This window comes from Apodemus sylvaticus, chromosome 18, assembly GCF_947179515.1.
Source record: "Apodemus sylvaticus chromosome 18, mApoSyl1.1, whole genome shotgun sequence".
Lineage (NCBI taxonomy): Eukaryota > Metazoa > Chordata > Mammalia > Rodentia > Muridae > Apodemus > Apodemus sylvaticus.
Genome location: NC_067489.1, coordinates 69725025 through 69747180, shown reverse-complemented (window position 1 = coordinate 69747180; position 22156 = coordinate 69725025). Strand labels below are relative to the sequence as shown.

Below are 22156 nucleotides of genomic sequence, written 5' to 3'. Positions count from 1 at the left end.
AAAGACTGTGTCTGGTAGTATCTCTGCAGTCTCCACCCCTCAGAGGACTGCCGCCCTTCAGGTGTTCTTAGAACAGGCCCTAGACCTTAGGAGCATGGAGACCACTGTCTCCATGGTGGATTTGACCTTCAGTCAGTAAAACTCCGCACACAGACTGCACCACCTGCCAATCAAAGCCTATAGTTCTGGGAAAGTCTCTAAATGCACAAACCTTGATTTTTGGCTTCTATAGTTTTGCTTCTGGCTCATTGGTCTTGCTAACTAGAGCATGTTGAGTCTAGGATATGGTTTTTGTGTTTAAAAGCTCACCCTGAGAAAGGCCCTCAGAACTGTAATGGATCCTAAACATCCAGTGTAGTCGCCAACCAGTTAATACAGGTGTTCTATTGGCTTAAACCTATGTCCTAGCAATCTTCTCTGGTTAATACCCCACAGCATTCTGATTAAATAACAATTCCACTTCAGGAGTTGCCTATCTACTTTCTAATTATTTCCAAGTCACAGATAAGGGAACCTTATCAGTAATACTGCACAAAAGGAACACTAGGATACCAAAAGCACATGACAGACCAAGCCCACAGTGGCCATGGGAATGATAACCACTGTCCTCGGTCGAGTGGGGGGAGGGGGTGTGGAGGTGGAGGGAGAGGACACACCAGCACAAGAAGGGACGGTGTGTGTGTGTGTGTGTGTGTGTGTGAGAGAGAGAGAGAGAGAGAGAGAGAGAGAGAGAGAGAGAGAGACTTGACTCCCTCTCTGTCTGGCCACAACCCGGACCTTGTCAAGTCTGTCCCCCGCTTTGTCCTTTCATCTGGCCTTAGATTAGGAAAACTTTAGATTGGCTGGCCCCACAACTGGTTTCATCGTAACTGGCCTTGAACTCTTAATCCTCTCGCTTCCATCTCCCCAGTGCTGGGATTGCAGGTTGTGTGTGCCATCACACACAATTTTCCACGAATAAACCTGACTTTTCTTGTGTCCCTTTTGGAGACAGGGTCTCCTGCAGCCCAGATTAACCTCTCACTAAACAGCCTAGGATTAGCCCCAAACTCCAAGACACACAAGCCCAGTCAGATCCGAACCAGCTGTGGAGTGCCTATGCGAACCCCAGGCCTGAGCAGCAGTTTCCGGATTATGCTGAAGACGATGGGTCGCTGTTTCTGTCCATCAGGGGCCCCGGAGCCAATCAGGATTGCGCACAGCGGAGCCGTCCAATCAGCAGCGGGCAACCGCTCGCCAGCCGGCCGCCGCCATTTCGGCGCTCGCCTTGGCGGCTTTGCATGTGCGCGCTCCGCGGAGACACCCGGCGCAGCGGAGCGCAGGCTGGACCAGAGCGCGCCATGGTGAGTGCAGCGCGGAGACGCCGGTGGGAGCGAAGCGCAGAGGAGTCGCGGGCTCTGTGCAGTGGGAAGCTCGGAACTTGCCGAGAGTTTGCAAACCGACTCAGGTGCCCCTTCCCAGAGTCTACAGCCGAACCAAAGTAAAGGGGATCACGTATGCGCTCGCCTTCAGGATAAAATGGGAAGGACTGCGGAGGGTCCTCACCGAGTTAATCTGCTCTTTGGGCTGGTTTTGTGTTCTTTTTGATGCTTTAAATTTACACTTAGTTGTCGAGGTGGGGGCCCTGGGGAAGTAATCTGAATCCGGTCTCTCCTTCCACCTTGTGGGACCCGGAGATCGAACTCAAGTCACAAGGCTTGGCAGCAAGCGCCTTTTCGGCTGAACCATCGCACCAGCCCCTTCTTTCTTTTTCCTTTTCCTTTATTACTTTTTCTAATGATGCATTTTCTATGTGAATATTCACAAGCCTGGTGGGACCGCGCGTTCCTAGGAGGAGAGAAAAGGAGCAACAAAAAAAAATCACATCATCTTGGAAAATTTTCCCTTCAGCTACTGTAGATTTCTCCATTTCCTGGTACACCACAAATAGAAGAGGTGGGGGTGACAGGCCCAGTGGGACCCAGAACTGCAACAGAAGCAACCTTGATAGCAACCGAAGAATGAATAATAATACAGGGCATTTTAGCAAAGGAAAAACAAACAAAGTTTGTTGAGTGGCCATGAACTAGAACCCCCAAACACCCCTCTCTGTCCCTCCCACTGTGGAAATAGTTACAGGAGTGGTGGTAGAGGCCTATAATCCCAGCACTCAGGAGACAGAGGCAGGCAGATAGATATTTGAGTTTCAAAACAGCCTGGTCTACAGAGTGAGTTTCAGAACAGCCAGGGCTACACAGAGAAACCCCACCTTGAAAAAGAAATCAAAAGTGTCATTGGGCCACGGGTTTGCAGCAAATGGAACCGCGATACTAGAGTCTTCTGATTCTGTGTGTGTGTTGCATTCTCAGATATTCTGGGTTTGATGGAAGCTCTTGGTTGACTGAGAATTGTAGGATTTTTAATAATTTCGAGGAGCCATAAAATAGGCTCAGTGACTTAAATTGTCCATAATCTTTTGAGTGGACCCATGTGGGTGCATGGTAACTGAACCTAGGTCCTCTGGAAAAGTAACATGTGCTCTTAACCACGGAGCAATCTCTCCAGCCCCTTAAGATGGCCTCACTATGTGACCTGGAACTCCGGCACCTCAGTGATCCTCCTTCCTCTGACTCCCAGGTGCCCGTCTCTCCATGATCTTCAAGATGCACAGTCATTTTGGCCCCTATCCTTAACGTGGGTTCCTGCCCCCCCCCCCCATCTCTGTCTCTTCCCCTCTCTCCCTCTATCTCTAACTCCTCTCCCCACCTCTCCCCTTCCTCTTGGGAACTTTAGTTCTGGGGAGGTAGCAGGAAGCTGATACCTGGACCCTAGGAAATTCCAGGCCTCCTTAGGCCCCCCAGGTGCCCAGCACTGGGGCCTCTACCCTAGCACTTGGCAGCAGGCGTGTCTGGGGCTCACTGTCTCTCAAGACTGGAAGCTGGTGAGCCCCAGTCATCCCATTCCCTGACCGTAGGGTATCTGTAAGGACGGCCATGTGTGGCCTCAGCCTGGGCGTGGGTTAAAGCTCTCAGAATCATCAGTAAGAAACATTTTCTTTTTTAAATATGTTTTTATTGTATTATTGTATTTATTTACATTCCGAATGTTCCCCCTTCCTGGAGCTCTCCTCTTCCCGCCCCTTCCGCCTCTGAGAGGACGCCACTTCCCTGGGGCATCAAATCTCTATAAGATTAATATATGCCCAGGAGTGGTATAACTGGGTCTTCAGATAGAACTATTTCCAATTTCTGGGGAACCTCCAGATCGATTTCCAGAGTGGTTGTACCAGTTTGCAGCCCCACCAGCAATGGAGGAGTGTTCCTCTTTCTCTACATCTTGCCAACATGTACTGTCACCTGAATTTTTATCTTAGCCATTCTGATGAGTGTGAGGTGGAATCTTGGGGTTGCTTTGATTTACATTTCCCTGATGATTAAGGATATTGAACGTTTCTTGAAGTGCTTCTTGGCCATTTGAGATTCCTCAGTTGAGAATTCTTTGTTTAGCTCTATACCCCACTTTTTAACTGGGTTATTTGTTTTTGTTTTTTTTTTTTTTTTTTAGTCTAATTTCTTGAGTTCTTTATATATTTTGGATATTAGCCCTCTATAAGATGTAGGGTTACTGAAGATTTTTTCCCCCCAATCTGTAGGTTGCTGCTGATTTGTCCTATTGACAGAGTCCTTTGCCTTACAGAAGCTTTTTAGATTCATGAGGTTGCATTTGTCAATTGATATTCTTAGAGTCTGAACAGCCATTGGTGTGCTGTTCATGAAATTTCCCCCTGTGCCAATGTGTTTGAGTCTTTCCCACATTCTCTTCCATTAGAATCAGCTTTGTACAGGGTGACAGATATGGGTGTATCTGCATGCTGCTACATGCAAAGCACGTTAGACCAGCACCGTTTGATAATATGCTTTCTTTTTTCTATTGTTTGGTTTTGGCTTCTTTGTCAAAGGTCAGGTGACCATAGGTCTGTGGGTTTATTTCTGGGTCTTCACTTCTGTTCCATTGATGAACCTGTCTGTCTCTGTACAAGTACCTTGTGGTTTTATCACTGTTGCTCTGTGTAGTACAGCTTGAATCCAGGGATGGTGATTCCCCCAGAAGCTCTTTAATTGTTGAGAATTGTTTTGGCTATCCTGGGTTTTTTTGTTGTTTTTCCATACGAAGTTGAGAATTGTTCTTTCCATGTCTGAAGAATTGTATTGGAGTTTGATGGGGCATTGCATTGAATCTGTAGCTTGCTTTTGATAAGATGGCCATTTTCACTATGTTAATCCTACTGATCCATGAGCATGGGCGATCTCTCCATGTTTGATTTCTTTCTTCGGGGACGTGAAGTTCTTGTCCTACAGGCAAGAATTTATAATTGTTTGGTTAGAGTCACACCAAGATATTTTATATTATTTGTGGCTATTGTGAAGGATGCTGTTTCCCTAATTTCTTTCTCAGCTCGTTTATCGTTTGTATAAAGAAAGGCTACTGATTTTTTTTCTTTTCTTTTTTTTTTTTTTTTTTGGTTTTTGAATTGGGTTTTTTTGAGACAGGGTTTCTCTGTGTAGCCCTGGCTGTCCTGGAACTCACTCTGTAGACCAGGCTGGCCTCGAACTCAGGCCTGTCTCTGCCTCCCAGAGTGCTGGGATTACAGGCGTGCGCCACCACTGCCAGGCAAGGCTACTGATTTATTAAGTTAATTTTATATCCAACCACTTTCCTGAAGTTGGTTATCAGTGTAGAAAGTCTCTGGTAGAATTTTGGGAGTCACTTAAGTATACTATATCATGTGCAAATAGTGGTATTTTGACTTCTTCCTTTCTAAATTGTATCCCCTTGATCTCCTTTTGTTGTCTAATTGCTCTAGCTACAATGTCAAGTACTATATTGAATAGATGGGGGTAGAGTGGGCAGCCTTGTCCCTGATTTTAGTGGGATTGCTTCAAGATTCTCTCCATTTAATTTAATATTGGCTGTTGGTTTGCTGTAAATTGCTTTTACTATGTTTAGGTATATGCAATGAATTCCTGATCTCTCCAAAAGGAAGGAATGTTGTATTTTGTCAAAAGCTTTTTCAGCATCTAATGAGATGATCGTGCGATTATTTTCTTTGAGTTTGTCTAAATAGTGGGTTACGTTCATGGAATTTTTTTTTCATATTGAATTATCCCTGCATCTCTGGGATGAAGCCCACTTGATTATGGTTTTTTGATGTTGGGTTCAGTTTGCTAGAATTTTATTGAGTATTTTTGCATCAAGATTCATAAGTGAAATTAGTCTGAAGGTCTCTTTTTTTGTTGGGTCTTTGTGTGGTTTAGGTATCAGAATAATTGTAGCTTCATAGAATAATGATTTAGGTAGTGTTTCTTCTGTTTCTATTTTGTGGAATAGTTTGAGGAGTATTGGCATTAGCTCTTCTTTGAAGGTCTGTACTACCATCTGGTTCTTTTTGTTGTCTTTGTTGTTGGGAAGTTTCTAATGACTTCTATTTCCTTAGGAGTTGTAGGACTGTTTAGATAGTTTACCTGATCTTGATTTAACCTTAGTGAGTGGTATCTGTCTAGAAAATCATCCATGTCAAGAAACAGTTTTGTTGATTCTTTCTTTTTTTTTTTTTTTTTAATTTATCTTATGTATATGAGTACACTGTAGCTGTACAGATGGTTGTAAACCACCATGGGGTTACTGGGATTTGAACTCAGGACCTTTGGAAGAGCAGTCAGTGCTCTTAACCACTGAGCCACCTCTCCAGCCCTGATTCTTTGTTTCCAATTGGTTAACTTCAGCCCTGAGTTTGTCTATTTCCTGCCTTCTACTCTTGGGTGTGTTTGCTTCTTTTTGTTCTAGGACTTTCAGGTGTGCTGTTAAATTACTAATATATGATCCTTCCAGTTTTGTTAAATAGGTGCTTAGTGCTAAGAACTCATTGTGTCGCATGAATGTGAATGCTGTGCCTTCATTTTCGTTAAATTCTAGAAAGTCTTTCATTTTTTACTTTATTTCTTCCCAGACCCAGAGATCATTGAGTCGAGAGTTGTTTGGTTTCCATGCATCTGAGGGTTTTCTGTTCTTTTTGTTGTAATTGAAGTCCAGCCTACTTCCACAGTGATCTGATAGAATGCATGGAATTATTTCAATCTTCTTGTATCTGTTGAGGCTTGTTTTGTGTCTGAGTATAAGGTCAGTTTGGAGAAGGTTCCATGAAGTTCTGAGAAGAAGGTGTATTCTTTTGTTTTGGGGTGAAATGTTCTATAGATATTTGTTAAATCCATTTGGTTCTGTAAGTGTCACTGCATCTCTGTTTAGTTTCTATTTCAGTGATGTCCATTGGTGAGAGTGGGGTGTTGAAGTCCCCCACTATTATTGTGTGAGGTGCAATGTGTGTTTTGAGATTAAAGTTTCTTTTATGAATGGGTGCCCTTGCATTTGTGGCATAGATGTTCAGAATTGAGACTTCATCTTGGTGAATTTTTCCTTTGAATATGAAGTGTCATTCCCTATCTCTTTTGGTTCAAGGACTTTTATTGGATATTAGAATGGCACCTCTAGCTTGTTTCTTGGGAACGTTTGCTTCAAAAACTTTTTTCCAGCCCTTTACTCTGAGGTAGTATCTTTGTGGCAGAAATGTGTTTCTTGATGCAGCAAATGATGAATCCTGTTTGTATATCCCATCTGTTATCCTGGGTCTATTGGGATATTGAGTCCATTGATGTTGAGAGATATTAAAGACTAATGATTGTTAGTTCCTGTTATTTTTGTTGTTGGAGGTGATAATATGGGTGTGTAATTCTTTTCTTTTTCGTTTGCTGTGAGATGATTAATTTCTTGTGTTTTCTTGGGTATAATTGTCCTCCTTATGTTGGAGTTTTCCTTCTAGTATCCTCTGTATGGCAGGATTAGTAGCAAGATATTGTTTAAATTTGGTTTTGTCATGGAATATCTTGGTTTAGCCATCTATGATGATTGAGAGTTTTGCTGGGTATAGTGCCATCCCTTAGGGTGTACATGACCTTGGTCCCAGATCTTCTAGCTTTTAGCATCTGTCTTTAGAAGTCTTGTGAGGGAGAAACTGTAGAGACCATGTCCAGAGGTTAGGCAAAGGCCCCCAGTTGAGGGATGGGGCCAACCACTCATCTCCAGATTTTTAACCCAGAATGGCTCCTGTCTCAAAAAAGGAAATAAGGGGTCAAAGTGTGGAGCAGAGACGGAAGGAAAGGCCATCCAGACACTGGGGATCCATCCCATACACAGACACCCAACTCAGGCACTATTGCAGATGCTAAGAAGTGCTTGCTGACAGGAGCCTGTTAGCCTGACAAATACAGAGACAGATGCTCACAGCCAACTATTGTACTAAGCATGGGGACCCCAATGGAGGAGTGAGAGAAAGGATTAAAGGAGCTGAAGGGGTTTGCAACCCCATAGAAAAACAACTATATCAACCAACCAGAACCCCCAGAGCTCCCAGGGACTAAAACACCAACTAAAGAGTACACATGGAGGGACCCATGGCTCCAGCCACATATGTAGCAGAGGATGGCATTGTCTGGCATCAATGGGAGGAGAGGCCCTTGGCCCTGTGAAGGCTCGATTCCCCAGTGTAGGGGATGCCAGGGCAGTGAGGATGGAGTGGGTGGGTGAGTGGGGGAGCATCCTCATAGAAGCAGGGGGACAGGGGATGGGATGGGGGAGTTCTGAGGGGAAACTAGGAAAGTGGATAACGTTGAAATGTAAATAAATAAAATATCCTGTGGGGAAAAGGAGTCTGGTGTGGTTCTGATAGGTCTGCCGTTATCTGTCACTTGGCCTTGTTACTGTTCTTTCTTTGTTCTGTACGTTTGGTGGTTTTATGATTATACGGCAGGAGGATTTTCTTTTTGGTCCAACCTTTTCGGTATGTTTATGGCCCTCTCTTTACGTTAGGGAAGTTTTCTTCTATGAATTTGTTGAAGATGTTTCCTGGCCCTTTGAGCTGAGAATCTTCACCCTCTTCTGTTCCTATTATTTCCTATTCTTAGGTTTAATCTTTTCATTGTGTCCTGAATTCCTGGATTTTTTAAGTTACGAGCTTTTTGGACTTTGTATTTTCTTTGACAATTGTGTTGATATCTTTTTTCTTTTTATTTTTTTTGAGTCAGGGTTTCTCTGTGTAGCCTTAGCTGTCCTGGAACTCACTCTGTAGACCAGGCTGGCCTCGAACTCAGAAATCCGCCTGCCTCTGACTCCCAAGTGCTGGGATTACAGACGTGTGCCACCACGCCCAGCTTGTGTTGATATCTTCTATGGTATCTTCTATGCCTGAGATGAGATTTTTAGGTCAGAATTATACTCTTCAAGTGTGTTAGGATGTCCAGGGCTTGCTGTGCTAGAACTGGGTTCTAGTGATCCCACGGACCAACCCAATCGGGGAATTCAAGACGTGGGAAACTTTGATACTCAGGACATCACAGGTTCGGCGCTGACAAACAGACACAACCCCAGAGAGGTTTGTGAATCTGCTGCAATTTTACTTTAGAAGCAAGATATTTTTATAGTATACTGAGGAACAGGTTAGGGTTGGCACATCTCCAGGAACACTCAGACATTTACTTAGAAAAATATATTTCCATCTTAATTGGAACAGCAAATAGACATGGCACGGTACCCACAGGAACTCTTGCCCTGCGAACCACGGTCAAAAGCAGACTATGGTCATGACAAGCCTTAGACATGTGGCTTTCAAATCTAACTTGTGGTTATACACTGAAGTTTTGTTATTAATCAATAGGGGAACCTGGGCCTTCAGGCCAATTTGTATGCTGTGAGCCTTCTTCTACCCATTCCTACTTTCTGCCACCAACATTCAGAATGTCTTAGGAATGAGGACACTTTCTTTACAAGAGCTCTCTATACTGCCTTGGACAACAAACACCAAGGTGGTCTGTCGAGCTAATCTATCCATAAAATTTAAGAAATACTATAGGACCTTATTTTTACCCATCTGTTCCCTTCTTTATCATAAGCACCTGTATAAGGCAATGGCTTATTCCTATACTTCCCATACTGTGTTCTTCCTGCTGTGACCTATTCATAACATCCCCTAATGTCTCATTTTCTTTTCACACTACTTTTGCTAAGGCTAGTAGGGGGGGGGGGGGCTGATGAGAAACATTCCAAAATCTTCTTTCACTAAGGTTCATCATGAGTTCACTGAGGTCAGGACTGGGCACAAGAGGCACATCCTCCTTTCCTTCACCAGAGCATCAAATCCTCCTTTATCAATTAACCAGCTTGTTGCCTGGGATTGTGCTGTACAAAGAAATAAGAATATGAAGAAAGACACAGTGCAGAACCCATAACCCAGGAAGCACACTATTTTTTGAGAACATTGAGGCCCTTTTCGAGGCCAGGGGTGGAAACTCCGTGATGATGAGTGTCACGTCACACAGGCGACACTGGAGTTGGTGTGGCATAGTGATGCCAAATTCCATTCTCTTGCACTTGCCTTTTGCCATCTAGTTATCTCTGGTGTTAACTGGCTTGGCTGGTTTGGACTGGAGCAGGCCTCTTGACAAAGACAGCACTGCCCACCTCTCAAGGTGTGACGTGACAACACACACACAAAAATAAGACAGTTTAGAAATAACCAATATCTATGATAAAAGACAACCCAGTGAACATGATCTCATGGAAATTAAAGGGACCACAAAAGACTATTATGAACAGTTCCAGGCCCACATATTTAATAACTTGACTGTAATTAGCCTTATCATCCACCTTTTCTCCTTTTTTTTTTAGTTTGACTGGTTTAATTTTATTAATCTCATCCATCTTTTCAAAGAACAGGATTTTCCTTTTGTTGTTTTCTTGAATTTTAATTCTGTTCTCCTGGTTTTGCATCTGCCATGGATGCAAAGTTTCTAGGGTCCAAGAGTCTTTTTTTTAATTATTTGTTTTAATTTTCTCTCTCTCTCTCTCTCTCTCTCTCTGTGTGTGTGTGTGTGTGTGTGTGTGTGTGTGTGTGTGTGTTTTAAACATAAGTGCATTGCCTAAGAAGGCCAGAAAGGGGTGCTGGATATCTTGGAGGTGGAATTACAAGAGGTTGAGACCCATCCAGTCTCAACACTGCAAATCACCTTGTGTCCTCTGGAAAAACAGCAAGTGCTCTTAGGAGCAGAGCCATCCCCGCCCACTGTTACCCACCCCACCGATGTGTTGTTGAGATACATGGACAGCAAACTGCCTTAGCGTTGTTTCATCTCCTGTAGTTTTCCTCCAGCTTCTGCATGCTTAGTGTGCAGTTAATGTAGGTAGGTCCATCCCCCTCTCAGTTAGTGCTAGAAGTACTCGCTTCTCTTTACAATTCTTTTTAAAGGGAAAGAGGGTTTCTTTCAGCTCAATTCCAATTTCCAGTTCATCATAGTGGGAAAGTCACAGCTGTAAGATCATGAGGAGCTTATCACCTTTGGAATGACTGGCTTTTATTTATGTGTCTCTGTGTGCATGTGTGTACAGGTGCTCTTGGAGGGCAAAGAGGGCATTGGGTCCCCTGGATTGGAGCTACAGGTGGCTGTAAACGACCACAGATGGCTGCTGGGGTTCTTCGCGCGGGCCCTCGGCAAGAGCAGCAAGTGTTCTTACTCAAGAGCCACCTCTTTTTGCCCCATTTAATCTTGTTTTGTAGTTATATTTTAATTTATATAATTTTGATATCAAGTGGTAGACCAAGAGATAGAGGCTGCTTGTATAACATTGAACTGGCATTTGAATATACTTATAAATTAAGGCATACTTGGGAATATGTATATACTGTAGAATAATTGACACGTATTCATTCACATGTATAATTTTCTATGGTGGTAATATTTAAAACTTATTCTCATATTGGTTGTGTAGCGTCTAATGCATTGTTATTTATTAATAAGTGCATTTGTTTGGGGGAGTTATGCCATGCCGTTTGTGTGGAGGTCAGAAGAAGATTTCACAGGAGTCACTTTTCCCCTACCATGTGGCTTCCAGGGATCGAGCTTAGGTCACCAGGCTTGGCAGCAATCACCTGCACCCACTGAACCATCTCAGATGCCATCGGAGTTTGAACGCTGTGAACTGGCTGCTCAGGGACAGTCTTGGGGATTTGTATTAATTCCTTCAGCACCCTAGACAATAGCATTGTATTAGGGCAAGTGCTGCAGCCCCTGTGTAGATGTGGGTGTCCAGGCAGGCAAAGGTGCTTGTTGCCATGGCTTAGCATCTCATTTTGATCTCTGGGACCCACGTGGTAGAGCAACAGAACTGCTTCCTGTGGATTGCATTCTTGTAATCACTCATGCTTACTTACAGAGCCAAGGTCACGTGGTACACTCTTGAGGAATTAAGCCAGGCTGGTTGAAGGGGTCATAGCAAAATTGAGACTGTGGCGATTTTATTGAGTGCCCTCAAACTTTTTATAACTTGACTTCCAAGGGAACATACAGAGAAACACAAACTGGCCTGAATGTTCTATTGCCTGAGGGAGTATGTCTCTCTCTCAGAACCTGGAACCATGTACCCCAGGAACCATGGACTGGAACCTGAAAAAAACGTATGACACATGTCTCTTGGTGCAACTAGACCAGGCCAACTCCAGTTCCCTGCACCCTCTGACCTCCGCGCTGTGTTACCAGTACATACTGTATACATTACTGCCTTCCTTGTGCCTGTTCTTCTCAGCTCTGTGAACTTGATACAGCCTGGAGTCATCTCGTCTGAGAGGGAGTCTCCGTTGAAGGACTGACTGCCCAGATCAGACTGGCATGTGCTCATGTCTGTGAACATGTCTTGGTTGGTAATTAATATAGGAGGCCCCAACTTACTGTAGGCAATACGATTCCCTGGAGAACTAGTCCTGGGCTGTGTACAAAAGCTGGCTGAGTGTATGGTTCCTGCTCCAAATTCCTCCTTCAGTCCGTGTGCAGAGTCCCTCACTGAGGGACTGTGACCTGGAAGTGTAAGTCAAATAAGCCATCTTAGTGACTTTGCTGTTGCTGTGAAGAGACACCATGAGCAAAGCAACTTACAGAGGTTAACTGGGAGTGTGTTTACTCGTTCAGAGAGAGCGTCCATGGCCATGGTTTCGGGGAGCATGACGGCAGGCAGGCAGGCAGACATGACACTGTAGTAGGAGCTGAGAGCTAACGTTTATCCACAAGCATGAAGCGACACACTGGGAGTGCACAGGCTTTCCAGGTGATGGCCATGGGTGACTCCCCTGAAACTGTAAGCAGTGACACAGTGACACACCTCCCCCATTGTGCTTTCCTAGTGACACACTTCCCCCATTTCCTCCAAACCACTGCACATTTTTTCCTCACCTAAGCTGCTTTGGGTCAGAGTTGTTATCACAGCAACAGAGGTCAAACTAGAACACTATTTGTTGCTTAAAATCACAGTTGCAGTTTGGGAGAAAGTGCAGGCAGTACACGTGATTACCGGGTCCTGGAACTGGTTGAAGTCAGCATTGTCCTCTAAGCGTGGTATCAATGGAAGAAATGCCAGCTGCTGCCAGTCTCCTTATCTGTGGTAATGTGTGGGATGTTTCAGGCCTCGCTGACCTTTGAGGATGTGGCTGTGCGCTTCACCCAAGAAGAGTGGACTTTGCTGGATCCTTCCCAGAAGATTCTCTATGGAGATGTGATGCAGGAGACCTGCAGGCATCTGTCTTCTGTAGGTGAGCCTGAGTCCCTGGCGTCACTCACTGTTGCTAAGTGCTGATTTGGAATGAAGATGGATGCACCATGGTCAGTCAGGGTTGGCCTCTAAACAGCTAATGATATTTTACACTTTTTTTTTTGCTTGTTCATTGGTTTTTTTAATTGTTCTGTATCTGTATTTTAGGCATAAACTGGGAATGCTGGGATTTGGAAACTTATTTCAGAAGTCTAGAGAGAAATTTGAGGTAATGAATACCCACAAAGATGTAGCTGTGTCCCTCAAGAAAATCATTGGATGTCAGGAAAATATTAAAACCAGCACAAATTCAGACTGTTTATTCTTTCTTTTTTACTCTAAGCTCTGAAAATGAGTGCGTATATGTGCTATGGATATTTGAGATCTGCAGCACACTTTGTGTAGGAACATTCCAGCTGGGGCCAAGAAGCCATGCAAACCTGGCAACTTAATTTTGATCCCTGAAGCCTTTAAGTATAAAAGATTTCTTAAAATAATTCAGATAAATACTGCTTCAGTACTAGCCATGGTGGCTAGAGATAGCTCGTTGGTACTTGCTGCTTTTAAAGAGTGCCCAAGTTTGGTCTGCGGCACCTACATCAAGCAGCTCACAACTGCCTCCGGTTTCAGGGCTCACAGTGCCCTCTTGTGGTCTTTGTTGCATGTGCACTCACACACACAGACACACATACACTGCTGTACTTTTCAGTTCCTGTAAAGAGACACAACTCATTCTTTGCCAAAATATCACCAAAATGGTCTCTGGCTTAGTCTCTGTTTTGTCTGAAACCTCTTGAGCTGGGCCTCCATAGTCCACTTTCTCTCAGCTATCTTCCAGCCTCCTACTAGGATAGTCATAAGCCCCACTTACAGAATTCGACCACTTTCCTAACCCAGAGTCCCGAAAAACAGCACAGCCTGGCTTGCCACAGAAATGCCACTCCCTGGTACCAACTGCTGCCTTAGTTACATTTTATGGCTGTGAAGACACCATGATCATAGCAACTAATTTAAAAAAGAAAACATCTACTTGGGGGCTTGCTTCAGTTTTACAGGGTGAGTCTATGACCTCACTGTGGGGAGCGCAGTAGCCATCAGATAAGCATAGTGCAGAAAGCCGCCATTAGATAGGCATAGTGCAGAAAGCCGCCATCAGATAGGCATAGTGCAGAAAGCCGCCATCTGATAGGCATAGTGCTGAAAGCCGCCATCAGATAGGCATAGTGCTGAAAGCCGCCATCAGATAGGCATAGTGCAGAAAGCCGCCATCAGATAGGCATAGTGCAGAAAGCTGCCATCAGATAGGCATAGTGCAGAAAGCAGTAGCTGAAAGCTTGTGTCTGATCCACAGGTACATAGTAGAGAGAGGGAGACTGGGTCTGGCACAGGCTTTGAAACTTCAAAGCCCCCACCCCACCCCAAAGTAACACACCTCCAACAAAGCCACACCTAATCCTTCCTAAACAGTGTACCAACTAGTGACCAATCATTCAAATATGTGAGCCTGTGGAGCCCATTCTCACCCAAACTACCACATGCACATCATTAAAAATAAACTAAATCTTAAAAAGTAATAATAGTAACTGTGGACTTTAGACCCTTAAATCCACTTATGTTAAAACTTTTGTTCAATAGCATGCCCTACGTGGCTCAGCCCTGGAACCTGGCTGGGTTGCAGGGAAGTGAGGAAAGAATAAATGTGTAAAGAGAAGCGGGAGGTGAGTGGGCAGGGTGCACTCTGATGGAATGGTACCGTCTACACAGCAGCTGGAACCTGAGCACTTGTGTTATGTCTGCCGCAGAGCCAGTCTCTGGAGGTGGCGGTCCAGGCTGCAGTTGCTAACTTGTGCCGACCGTCAACATTGGCATTCAGACAAATCAAGGCTTTGGTCTTCTCATTAGTCAGACACGGCCACGCCCTTGTTAGCACATGATTCACTCAGGATGTTGGCACCTCCTTAAATAGTCACTCCGGGCTTCCGCGTCTGCCCCCCCCTTTAGAGCTTAAAAGCCTACATTGCCTTGTGAATGGTCCCAATGTAAATCTAATATCTACTCACAAATATAAGATCATTAATAAGCAAACTCTTAAGGTTGTATTTCTCGATTTTTACAGAGTCCAAGTGATAAAGAGAGACTGTGAACTTACAAACAGTGGCCTATGTGGAGAAACAGTTGCCCAGCCAAAACTTCCTGAATGTCACACTGTCAGTCAGTCATCCCTGAAGAGGCACACTACATCCAACTCTAAATACAGACCATGTGACTATCAGAAATATGTAAAGAAATACTATTTATGTAAAATATGTGATAAAGCCTTTACGTGCCTTGGCTCCCTTAAAAAACATAAAAAGATCCACGCTGGAGAGAAACCATATAAATGTAAGTATTGTGAGAAAACCTTCAGCTACCTCCACTTTGTTAAAAGGCATATGCTAACTCATAATGCAGACAGGCATAGATGCAAGGTATGTAGAGAAATATTCCCTAATGCTGTTACTCTTAGGGAGCATAAAGCAATTCACTCTGGAGAGATTCCTGAATGTAAGGAGTGCGGAAGAATGTTCTGGACTTCTAGTTCCCTGGACATGCATAAAAGGCTTCATACAACAGAAAAACTTTATGAATGTAAACACTGCGGGAAAGCCTTCATGAGCTACTGTTCTTTTCAACTGCATAAAAGGACTCACACTGGGGAGAAACCCTATGAATGTAAGCAGTGTGGGAAAACCTTCAGACATTCCAGCCATGTTCAAGCACATAAACGAATTCACACTGGAGAGAAACCGTATGAATGTATGCAGTGCGGGAAGACATTCACGTCTGGCCACTGTGCCAGAAGACATTTAGGAACGCACAGTGGAGCCTGGCCTTACAAATGTGACGTGTGTGGAAAAGCTTATCCCTATGTGTATTCCCTTCGAAATCATAAAAAAAGCCACAATGAAGAAAAACTTTATGAATGTAAACAATGTGGAAAAGCCTTTAAATACATTTCTTCTTTACGCAACCATGAGACCACTCACACTGGAGAGAAGCCTTATGAATGTAAGGAGTGTGGGAAAACCTTCAGTTGTTCCAGCTACATTCAGAATCACATGAGAACGCACAAAAGGCAGTCCTATGATTGTAAGGAGTGCGGTAAGGTGTTCTCATATTCCAAAAGTCTTCGGAGACACATGACTACACATAGTTAATTGGAGAGGATTAATTTTAAGTATAACTTAAATACTTAGAAGAGCTCCTCACATTCCAGCTCCTCATTAAAATAAAAAAAAAATCACAGTGGAAAACGAGTCTATGAATGCAGAATGTGTGCCAAAGTCTCAGTGCATGCCACAGTCTGATGTGCCAAAACCCCCTAAATTGGAAGAATTTCATCTCTGAGGACTTGCTGAAGATGACTTCTGCACAGAGAACTTGGGAAGCTTTCTGACTCCTTGCTAGCATACATGGGAAGACATGGTGAGAGAAAAACTATGGCTGTTAGTTAGCCTCTCCCACTTTACCTTGAATTTTAGCAGTGTGGGAAAACTTAAGGTGCAGCCTTCTTATGTGTGCAAACCACCACAAACCCGAACTCTGTCAATGGAGGAAGTAACTGGACTCTTGCCAAGTTAACAAATATTTTCAAACCCATGAAATGAGGTCTCAAATCTCATGAACCTAAGAAGTATAAAACCTGCTGGCCCCAGGGCTTCCTAGAAGCCACCATGGGAAACGGGACAGTATCCTGTGGTTCCTCTCCCTTACTGCTAAATGTGTCAGCATATTGTGGATTTTTGATTCTTAGTCATAATCTGTTGGTATTTGGGGGCAAATTTTGTTTATTCTACAATTTCAGATGTGCATTCCGTCTTGATTGTATCTCCCCGTGTCACCCCAGACGCTCCTCAGCATGTCCCCTCCCACCTTCATGTGCATTTCCCACCCCATCCCCCTTTCTTAGGCAGCCAAAGCTTCGGTGTGTTGCAGAATGAGCCAGCTGCCCCTGCCCAGCAGGCAGCACACTCCCAGCCCTCAGCTCCCAGTCTTTCAACCCCTTTTGTGGGTTTTAAGCAATCGTTTCTGGGTGGTTTTTAATATTTATTGAGGGCAGAGTGGGTCTTGCTGAAATACCCGTGTTCATCTGAACCTACCTGGTTCCAGTTTCAAGTCTCCAATCTAAGTGGGACCATAGCTGTGTGCCAAGATTCCCAGGCTATGTGTATTTAATGGGAGTGTTTTTTCCTTGTTGAAAAAACTTTATTTATTGCATCTTAACAAAATTAGACCCTTCTAGTAAATTGAAATGTATTAAGTTGCCTTCTGATCTCCACACATGCCAAGGCACATGTGTATACAATAATAAGTGTAAAATAAAAATATAGTTCAAATGTGCATATACTTAATCATAATTTTTAAGTACTTTTGTGGTTAATGGAACAATAAAAACTGGCTGCAGTTGTCCAGTTTGTAGAGACTCTTACGCATTGTGTGGAAGCATCACCTATACAAACAACAAACAAAGCTGTTGGCCTATGAGCTTAGGCAAAAAATAAGTGGGGGTACTGGCAGGGAGAGTAGATTCTGGGATAGAGTCAGGTGCGGGAGGGGATGATGGAGACAGTCACATGAACTGAGGAGCAAGAACTGGTCATGTGCCAGGACTTAGAAGACGATAAGTGGGTTACTAAGCGACAAGCTAGTGGGGGAACAAGCCCAAGCTTCTACCCCGGGAAATCACTCATCAGAGGCATTATTTAGGGAACTTGGGCGCAGGTGGAAAAGCCTGAAGCACCAGATTTTGTCACTGGCTGGTTATGGCTGTACTTTATCATTTTACTATATTCCACGTTTCTTTTCTAAGTTATACTTTTTCAGCACAGTTTACTCGTTCATACTAAAATAGTATTGTTCTGTGTGCTTGCTTGTTATGATGGAGAGTGCATGTATGTGTGTTCAAGTGCCAGAAAGCTGCATAAGGTCCCCTGGAGCTGAACTTACAGGCTGGCACGGGTGCTGGGCCCTCTCTGCAGCCCCACTGGCATCCATGCCTGGGAATGCCTTCGCTTGGCTGTGATGGTGCCTCAGATGGGATCCCTGGCTCCAGCACTCACTACCACTGTGGAGCTCTGTTTGCTCATGGATGTTGCTTTGAAAATTGACTTTCCTTGGGAAGTCATTCAATAGTTTAACGGCCCTGGGTCTAGTCCCCTAGCACCCCCTCCCTCCCATCCTCACTTGGAAGCAGCCTTTTGTGCTTCCCCCACAACACTCCCCAATAAATCTCAAGGTCTATTTAGTGGTGTGATTTTTGTAGGGAGTGTGGGAATAAAAACTGAGTCATGTTGGGCATCTGCCAGTCCCAGCATCACTGGGACACCCAGAGAGAAAGGGGAAGTGGGCAGAAAAGAAGACATGGTAGGAGACATCCTCCCTTTCTGGGGTGTTTTGAATAGGTATGGCCTCCATAGGTTCATGTGTTTGAATATTTGCCCCATAGGGAGCTGCACTATTAGCTGCATCCTTGTTCTTCACGTGAATGAAGTCGTCTAGCACTAACTTTAATCTTTTTGAACCTTCCAGAATAGCCCAAGGTTCTTTGTCCCCACTTCCTGACTTGGGCTATGGCCTTTCTTGCACCAGGAGAAGGCTCTCTGTGAAGGTTCTAAGACACTCCACCCATTTTTCAGATGAGGAAAACAATTCTAGAAAAGAAAAAAAATGCCCTCCCTTAGGACAAGAGCCAGAACTCAAGAAGGAGACAAGTTCAGCAAGCCAGCAAGATGGCTTCCTGGTAAAGGCACTTGCTGCCAAGAGAGTTCAGTATCTGAACTCATAATCAAAGAACTAGATACAGCAAGTTGTCCTCTAACCTCCACACATGCATCATAGAGGCCATGTGAATGTGTGTGTATGCTCATGCAAACATATATACACATACACACAGTTAATTTAAGAAAAATTATAAACAAAAGAAAATATGTTCATCCACAATGGAGTACTGAATATCCAGACACCTTTAGGGTAACACTCTAGTGGTCAGTGTTGGAATCGCATTGACTGGATTCCCTGAAGCTGTGGAGAGATGGGACAGTCTATCGTCCGTCATCATTGGTTAGTAGAACCAGAAATATTTCATTCTTCCAACATGTCTCTGTTTCCCTGATACCAGGGTGACATACAGTTTTTTTTTTTTGTTTTGTTTTTGTTTTTGTTTTTCCGAGACAGGGTTTCTCTGTATAGCCCTGGCTGTCCTGGAACTCACTCTGTAGACCAGGCTGGCCTCGAACTCAGAAATCCACCTGCCTCTGCCTCCCAAGTGCTGGGATTAAAGGCGTGCGCCACCACCGCCAGGCTGACATACACTTTTTAAATGTCTCCCTTTACTTCTGATCATTTCATAATGTACACAATGAAATGATAGAATTGACCTCTGTCTCCCACTTCCTTCCATTCTCCCCATATTCCTGTAACCCCTCCCCTTCCCAACATTATCTCTTTCCTTTCTATTAAGAACCCACCAAGTTCAGTTAGTGCTGCCTGTATATGCATAAGTATGTTGACATCCACGCTATCCTGAGAAGAGCTACTGTGCATTCCTAATGGCGCTGGCCTGCCTAAAAGACAGCATTCCACAGCTCTTCTCCGCCCTCTGCCGCTCATTTCTGTATCCTTTAATGAAATGTGCCCCGAGGCCTGGAGCGGGGAGGCTCACCCCAGTTGTCCTGTTTAGGAAGAGCACTCAATCTTAGGCTTAGCACTTGGACCAGTTAACCCGTCTCTATTGACTGAATACTGGCTGCAAAAAGTGGCTTCAAGGTCCAAGATTGAGAGCAGCCCAGACAGCACAGGGGCTGAGCAGCAAGCCATCATGGTCGGAGCGATGGGTGCAGGGACTGCGTATCCACGCTCGCAAGGACGTGGGCTACAACTAGGAGCAGAACAAAAATGAAGGAGGCAGGCAGGCCCTTGTCTCCTGGTGCTGTGTCTTGATTAGAGGAGACCCAACTGGGAAGTAAAAACATCCGCTGAGCCCCAACATTCAATGAGCAAAATGGATTGTAGTGACTGGGGCTAGGGCTTGGTAGAGTGTATCGCCATTGGCATGCAGAAAGCCTGAGGTTCAATCCCCAGCACTGCACAGCGAGTCATGCTTGTCACCCCAGCCATTGGGAGGTAGAGACAGGAATACTGGGACTTCAGGGTCATCCTCGGCTATAAGATTGGGCTAGCCTAGAATATAGGAGACTGCCTTCAAAGAGCTTGGAGTATGAACTGGAAACAGCAAGTGGAAAGGTCCTAAGGCAAGATGAGGAGTCTGTTGGAAGGCAAGAAAGAGGCAGGTCTGAGGAGAGTGTCTAGACGCAGCCAGCACTCACAGGAAGCAGGCGGGCGTGCTGAGACACGCTAGTCACCCCAGCTACATCCATCCCTGGACAGGAAAAAACTGACAGATCCCTGGGGCTCACTTCATGTGGAACTTGGGGGACAAGTTATGTCCCAAGGTGGTGTTCAGCCACCTGTCCTCAATAAGCCAATTAGAAAAGTCAAGTTAACTACAAAAAGCAGAAAGGAACATTTTGCCAATGTGGCTGCTTTGGGAACAGGATCCAGCGACTTGCCCAAGTCCATCTTCTGGAGTGGGGTGCAGAGGGGACAGATAGGCGTGTCCCCAAGCAGTCCTGCGCAAGGCGAGGGCCCGCCCATCACTGCCCTACCATCATCTTTGGGAGGTTAAAATCTTCCTGGGAGGAGAGGAGACCACGCCCTCGGCTGTCCTCAGGGCCCTCCTCCAGCATGAGAAAACTTCAGTTTCTTGGGGTCCATGTTAATAGTTGTAGCCAAAGAGTCTCTAGGATATATTCATTCCTGCCAAGCTGATTACACACTGGCTAGGAAGCCTGTCATACAGCTAAGGTCCAGGTTCAGTGAGAAAATATATGCTTTTTATTATTATTTATTATTATTGTTGTTATATTCAACACAATATATATTTTTCTACCAATCATAAAAATGATGGACATGTTATTAAATAAACATAAAAAGATAAAGTCTTTGTGTTTGTTTTGTTTTTAGTAAAGCTTAAAATCTTGGCTCTTACTGTGATACAAACCCAAAATAAGAACAATTTTTAGACATTGGAGTTCATTGTAATAAGGCTGTACTTCAATGTCCCTCATATTAACAAAGGATTTTACCGTCACAGTAGCTAAGAGTTGACAGTTCTGCTGCACCAAGGAATGAATTGTAGGTACGGTTATTTGGATACAGATTTCCTGCTATGTTCAAAGCTATTTGACTTGTGATTGTCATCATTCTCAGACCACGGGGAACAGGTTACATTCATTTAAGAAATGGTGTGTATTAAAATGGTCTGTCCATGAAGCCATTCATCAACTGTTTTAATGAACAAGGGTTCTTCTCGGAGGGTGGCACAGACATTAGGTGGTAAGATTCTGGTTCACTGGCTGTGATGATTTTGAAAAGCATTCATCCCAGAAAAAGAGTAACTTATAAGGTCATCTTCAAAGTTGATACAATAATTATAAATACAAGCAAAACATTCAGTCTCACTCTTTGTTGTTCTCTTACAAGCCACCTCCCTAATTAATTGTCTAGGTTTCTTTTGGCTTTCTTCTTTCAATTTCATAAAATTGAAATATGAAAGCTGTTGTGAAAACTGAAGTATAGTGTAAAAACATCAAATAAACAATCCTACTAATAGAGAGGCTGAGATAGGAGAAACATGGTTTCAAGACCATTCTGTGGTACACAGCAAGACACTGTCACGTTCAAACAAGCAGAAAGTGGATATGGATTGTACAATATTGGACATATTTCTCCAACTACCACATTAGAGAGACCAACAAATTTCTAATTCCTCATATTTTTACATTTCAATAGATTAGGATATGTTGGTAATATTAATTTTCATATTAAATATTAAGGAAAAGTGATTGTTACTTCCTGTTATTTTTGTTGTTAGAGGTAGAATTATGTTTGTGTGGCTATTTTCTTTTGGGTTTGTTGAAAGTTTACTTTTCTTGCTTTTTCTAAGGTGTAGTTTCCCTCATGTTGGGTTTTCCATTTATTATCCTTTGTAGGACTGGATTTAAGCAAAGATATTGTGTAAATTTGGTTTCGTCATGGAAAATTTGTTTGCTCTGTCTGTGTAATTGAGAGTTTTGCTGGGTATAGCAGACTGGGCTGGCATTTTTGTTCTCCTAGGGTCTGTATGACATCTGCCCAGGATCTTCTAGCTTTCATAGCGTCTGGTGAGAAGTCTGGTGTGATTCTGATAGGTCTACCTTTGTATGTTACTTGCTCTTTTTCCCTTATTGCTTTTAATATTCTTTCTTTGTTTAGTACATTTGGTGTTTTGATTATTATGTGACAGGAGGAATTTCTTTTCTGATCCAGTCTGTTTGGAGTTCTGCAGGCTTCTTGAATGTTCATGGGCATCTCTTTAGGTTAGGGAAGATTTTTTTCTATAATTTTATCAAAGATATTT

General features: G+C 43.8%; 1 protein-coding gene across 4 annotated transcripts; it reads left to right on the top strand.

Annotated features, from left to right (window-relative positions):
- Positions 1-1249: 1249 nt before the first annotated feature.
- LOC127668578 (zinc finger protein 709-like) lies at positions 1250-20673 on the top strand. 4 transcript variants are annotated; one of them, XM_052162229.1, is made up of 5 exons: positions 1275-1343; positions 11487-11775; positions 12535-12661; positions 12829-12889; positions 14777-20673. In XM_052162229.1, exons 3-5 carry the CDS (start codon positions 12628-12630, stop codon positions 15855-15857), a joined length of 1176 nt encoding a protein of 391 aa, XP_052018189.1. In that variant the 5' UTR covers positions 1275-1343; positions 11487-11775; positions 12535-12627; the 3' UTR covers positions 15858-20673. The 4 variants fall into 4 exon arrangements, with proteins under 4 accessions (XP_052018188.1, XP_052018189.1, XP_052018192.1 ...); XM_052162232.1 differs by having other exon boundaries at positions 12535-12731; XM_052162228.1 differs by lacking the exon at positions 11487-11775 and having other exon boundaries at positions 1250-1343.
- Positions 20674-22156: the final 1483 nt, after the last annotated feature.